A 6,000-nucleotide genomic window follows, 5' to 3' on the forward strand; every position below is an offset into this window, starting at 1 on the left:
CTTTTAAAGCATGTAATTTATACTAATTTTGTTTACTTTCACTTGTTTCTACCTATTGAATATTCTGTGATTCTATTTATCTAGACATATTTTGTTCTTATTGGATTATCTTTCACTTATAGTTGTCAAACCTTAAATGACTTTTTCTCCATCCTAATCACAATGTTAACAATCTGCTATGGAAAAGGAGACCTGGAAAATAAATGTTCCTTAGGACTGGTATCAGTGATAAAAACTTTACTGTACTATTTAATGTGTTTAAAAAAAAAAGCCCAACTCTGTCACTTTCGACTGTCAATGTGATGAAATGTCCTTTAAATATGTAATTGCATATGTCCTTATGTATCCCTAGTACTTCAATTTGAGTTTCATTGGTTTTTATTTATGGTTTTTAGTTGCTGTTGTGGCTGTTCTGTTTTGATTTAAAGGATCTGCCTTTGTGAAAATGAATAAGTACTCTTACCTGTGTGACCCAGCCAGATTTTCAAGAAATTCTTTTACTTAGAACTTACAATCAGTTTCTTTAGATTTTGTCTTTCTTTGTTCTCACCACAAATTTAGAAACTCATCTTCTTTTAAGACAAAAATAAACAAATACTTCTTTAACATGTTGCTTCTCAATAAAATCTAAATGGGACTATATGCATTAATAACACCAATTAAAAACATAATACAAAAGTTTCCATTAATTTTTTTTTTTTGCTTTTTAAATTAAACACTTTTAAGGATTTCATTTTGGAATATAATCTATGCAGTCCTGTAACTCTCATTCTTATTTTCTTTGGTAGGATATCTAACCAGGTAGATATTTAAGCCTCCTTTAAGCCCCCTCCCCATCTTTTCATTTTAGTTCATTGTATATAAATGGTATTTTGTGTGACTTGTACCAACAGATGACTCAAGTACTGAACTATCATTTTCTAAACCTGGGACTTAGATATCCTTAAACAGTATTTACAATATTGATTTTGTTAAAAAAAAAAAAAAAGGTGTAGTAGATATAATGTGATTGATTTGGAAGGTTGTGTCTGTGTAGAAGTAATGGCAGGTACAAAATACAGAGTCTCACTTCAGACTCTTCAGTCTTTTGCAAAGTAAATAACAAGTGCTCTTAAACTCTTATCTTGCCAAAGTCTGAAATGTGTTCACTGGTGATTTAATGGATTAAGTTGTTCTAAATTTTACTTATTTTGACCACTCCTCTTTAAAAATATTTAGTTGTCCTTTGAAGAGGTATGATTGGGGGAAGTAAGGTTATCATTAAATATTTTTTCTTTACCTAATTCTAATTTTTAAAAAACTGATCTTTTTGTTTTTGTTTTTGGTGGTGGTAGTGTTTTGTTAAGTTGAATAACTTGATTGACTCAATTGAAGCCTCCCCTTTTTTTTTTTTTTGTCTTTGTTTAAGGATGCAAATATTGTATGGTAGGGAAGGAGTCCTTACGACAAATTTGTTGAGAAATAAATATCTTGCTGGTAAATTAGTAAGAATTATTCACAAGTTAGTGTTCAGAGTTTAAGAAAATGTAAAAGGTTTGCACTTTACTATTATTGTATGCTTAAAGTTCTTTGTTGGTAGTGTAACTTCACTGTTCCCTCAAATAAAGAAGAAAACTTATTATTTAAACTCTACTTACTTGAGAAACTCCTTGGTCATTTCCATTGTTGCTTCATATCTTTACTATGATTTGTTTTAAGCTTAGGAAAAAATTTATATTAGAGTCAATTTTAAAAATGCAAAAAGTTTAATTAGGGTGAAAAGTTATTTTCAAAGTTTTAACACATTATTTCACTACTAATAAATAAATGAAGTATTCTTAAGCTGAAATTCATTTAACTTTATTTTACTATAAATTCAATTGGGTGGCACTAATTTTTGTGTATGTGTGTATATTTTTTAAAATGATTGTATAAACTGTAGGAATCTTTGTTTTGTGAGCCTGGTGATGTTTTATGGTATTTGTGATATATAAACTGTTTTTCCAGTCCACATATATTTTATTGTGAAGTGAAAATAGAATGCTGATTGCGTTGTGAAAATGCTTGGCTGGTAAATACCTCTTGGCTTTTTATCTTTATCTCATCACCTAATTTAAATTTTCAGCACTCGATAATATAATTGACCAAAATGATTGTACCAGCTGATGAAGTAATGAAAATGAAGAAAAGGAAAATATTCCTTCCTTTAGTGGCATGACTTTACTTTTTCTTAAGTGACTTCTATGTAAGGTAGAAAAACTATTAAAATTGGTAAACTTTGAATGTTTCTTATGTTTTTCCTCTTAAATTATTGATAGGATCAGACAAAATGTAATATTTCAGTTTTAAAATTTGGTAAGTGAAAACATTTTACTTTGACATTTTGACATTGTGAATCCACTCAATGCTTGTAACATCTTTATGTATATGAAACACTGTGCCATGTTTTCCAAAGAAAAGACAACTATTTTCATCTTCATCAGCATTGCTTTCAGCTGGAAATTTTGGGAACACCACACATTAAACCTCTTAAAGTTTGCAAACTGAAGTACCTGCAGAACTGTTCACCAAAATAGACAGATTGGGTACATGGCATTATGGAAATTATTTGGTAAAAGCAAAACACAAATTCAAAATCTTTTGTACTCTAACTAGCATTGACAGGTGCATCTTTGATTTTGAACAGATTTCCAAATAATTTGCTAATGTATCCACCAGATTTCAGAAAACATGTGTTGAAGTAAATGTTTCTGCATCTTTTCTTGCTTTTTCCTTTGTCTTTTAAGTGTTCTTTTATGAGGACTTGATTATAATTTGTGAAGAGAGAAAATATTTTATAAGGAGTCTGATATTCTTTCTTATAATTATAGTCCTAATAGCAAGCATTTACAGACACTATATTGTGGGCTTTACGTACATTATCTTACTTTATTTTTACAACATCACTAGTAGTTAGGTATAATTATCTCATTTTACAAATAAGAAAAATAAGAATAAAAGAGACTTGTATCCCATGGTCACAAATTCTTTATTATAGAGCTAGAATTTGACTCAGAGTCTCTCTTCGGGATCTGGTATATTTGTGTAATTTTGTAAGTTGGCCTGTTACCATTCATCTGAAAATTGGGGACCTTTAATATCTCTTCATTCATATTTAGTCATGAGGCTTTTTCAATATGCTTATTTTTATTTAATGTTTTGAATAAGTAATACATTCACATCGTTCAAAAACCAAAAAAATACAAGTTATACAGTGAAATGTCTTCCTTCTATCTTTGTTCTTTCTTTTCAGTACTAACCCCCACCTACTAATACCATAAATAACCTCTGTTCTTGGTTTCTTACATTTCCACCATCCAGACCATTTAGGCATTTACCAAATACAAATGTAAAGTGTTATTTTTTTCCTGTCATTTTTATCCAAAGACTGACATTATATACATTCTGTCATTTACCTTGTTTTTTCCATTAGCATTTCTTGGTAATCTTCCCATCTTACTAGATAGTGTTCTCATTTTTTTAAGTAGCTGCTTAGTACTCCATTGCATGGATGTATCATCATTTAATTAACCAGTCTTTTATACATATGTCATTTCACATATATGTAAATAAGTACCTGTAGGATAAACTCCAAAAAATGGAACTGCTGGGTCAAATAACATATGCATTTATTATTTTGAAACATATTGCCATATTGATCTCCACAATTACCAGTTCATATATCCACCTGCAGTTTATCATGATGCATCCTGACCCACGACCTCAACACAAGTGTTATTGAAATATTATATCTTTGCCATTCTGATTTATGAAAAGTTATATCTCAATATATTTTTACTTTATATCTTTCTTAATATGAGTAAGGTTGAGTACCATTTATTTAAGGATTTGTGTTTCCTTTTGTGTTTGTATCTTCTGCACACTTTTCTATCCCACTGTTATAATTTCTGTTCTTGTTATTTGCCATCGAGTCAGCCCCGACTCCTAGCGACCCCTCCTTGGGTTTTCGAGGCAGTTATCACTACGGAAGTAGGATTGCCCAACCTTCCTTCCGAGGAGTGACTGGTGGGTTTGAACCACCAGCCTCCTGGTTAGCAGTCAAGTGCCTTAGGCACTATGCTACCAGAGCTCCTTATAGTTTCTAGGAGTGCTTTATTTCTTAGGATAAGTTATAGATCCAACCAGTTTTTTTTCCCCAGATGATTATGAACTTGTTCTAATACCACTGATTGAGCAACTCATCTTTTCCCTAGTAGTTTTAGAGGCTGCATGTATCATACCAAAATTCCCATCTGTATTTGGCTCTATATCTGGTTGTCTTTCTGTTTCATTGATCTGTCTATTCATTAGCAGTATTACATTGTTTTAATTACTCAGGCTGTTTATGTTCTAACATCTGGGATGTTGTCACTCTCATTCCTCCCCCTAAATTTTTTTTTTTAACCGTTTTCCTAGCTGTCCTTATTTGTATATGTTTTATATGAATTTAAAAAAATCCTTTAATATAAGGATTATGCTAAAGCTCTGTCCAACTCAGTGTTCTCAAGGACTGCACTTTTAACCATTTGATTCAGCACTATTCTTTTGATACTTTATCTGGTAAAGATCTACATTTCACTCCTTGCAGTATTATTCAGTAGTCTGTCAGTACCCAAACAGGTAAGGACAAAGAGGCAGGATGCAGTGCTTGTGCAGAAAGAATTTCAGTGCTTCTGTTTTAAGGCTTGGCTCCAGGAATAATTTAGGAACTGTTTGGATATAAAATCCTTTTTTCCTTTTTTATACCATTATGAATCTTTTCTCCAAAATTTGGATATTTGTCAAAGATTCATAAGGCAACAGGGAAGTGTCTTTAAACAAATGAGCATTAAACTTATAAATGTTCAGTGGATAGAAATGCAAGTAAAAAGTTATCTAAAAAGGAAAGTTGAGAATCAAGAAAAGTCAGAGCTACCACCAAATCAAAATCCATTGCCATAGAGTTGATTCTGAGTCATAGTGACCCTATAGGACAGAGTAGAACTTCCACACTGGGTTTCCAAGGCTTTAAATCTTTACAGAAACAGGCTGCCACATCTTTCTCCCACAGAGCAGCTGACAGGTTCAAACTGCCAACCCGTTAGCTGCTGACCACTTTAACCACTGCACTACCAGGCTCCTTTATCGGAGCAATTAAAAAAAAAAAAACAAACACCAAACTCACTGCCGTGGAGTTGGATCCAACTCATAGAGACCCCTCCTTGGGTTTCCAAGGCTATATCTCTAGGGAAGTAGATTGCCCAATCTTCTTTCAGAGAAGTGGCTGGTGGGTTTGAACCTCCAACCTTCTGGTTAGCAGTCAAGTGCCTTAGGCACTACACTGAGAGTCATATAGGCTAAAACGCAACAGGTCACAGAGAGAGCCAAAGAGAGTAGACATCTGGTCTCCAGTTCTGACTAAAGTTCAGAGGCGGAAAATCTGTTCTAGGTGTCTAACATTTAGAATGGTAGGGTAGCCAGGATTCAAAAGGGCAGACCAGCTTTCAAAGCTAACAAATTAATGTTACATTGGCAAGGTATTAAATCAATTTCTGGCAAGATAAGAGGACAGGACCCAGACATAGGTCAAGGAACAGAGAGGTAGGGAGTACAGATTTGGAGGAACCAGGTAAGTACTATTAGAAATGGTTGAGTCTCTGGATTTCGATCTAAAGACATTGACCCCATACTTGATTACCTGGCAGCCAACCTTGGGACTCTAGAATGAATAATGAATATAGTATCTGTCCCCAGGCCCAGCAGTAATGAGTGATAGGTATAGGGAATCAGACACAGAGGTCCAGGTTGAGCACACAGGTATGTCATCAGCACCCTTCAAGGTATTCTGACCCTTTGTTGCAAGGGCTCTTGATTTGTTCCTGCTCAAAGCCAATAATTGGGGAGTTCCGGCAAGATGGCGGATTAGGCAGAAGGATTGCAAAGACCCTCTTCAACAAAGAAAAGGGAAAACAATTAACACAGACACAGAAGATAATCTTGGAC

The 6,000-nt window shown here is 33.5% G+C and overlaps 1 protein-coding gene across 1 annotated transcript in view; it reads left to right on the forward strand.

Moving 5' to 3' along the window:
• The window catches only part of ERO1B (endoplasmic reticulum oxidoreductase 1 beta), a 221,834-nt gene extending 219,689 nt beyond the window's left edge, over positions 1–2,145 (forward strand). The window contains exon 17 of the mRNA XM_007958206.2: positions 2,105–2,145. Coding sequence (XP_007956397.2) covers positions 2,105–2,145 — 41 coding nt within the window. The remainder of the gene's footprint in view (positions 1–2,104) is intronic.
• The last annotated feature ends 3,855 nt before the right edge of the window (positions 2,146–6,000 follow it).

The sequence above is a fragment of the Orycteropus afer genome, unplaced genomic scaffold (genome assembly GCF_000298275.1).
Source record: "Orycteropus afer afer isolate SDZICR_OR568_19922 unplaced genomic scaffold, OryAfe1.0 scaffold00877, whole genome shotgun sequence".
In the NCBI taxonomy this organism is placed as follows: domain Eukaryota; kingdom Metazoa; phylum Chordata; class Mammalia; order Tubulidentata; family Orycteropodidae; genus Orycteropus; species Orycteropus afer.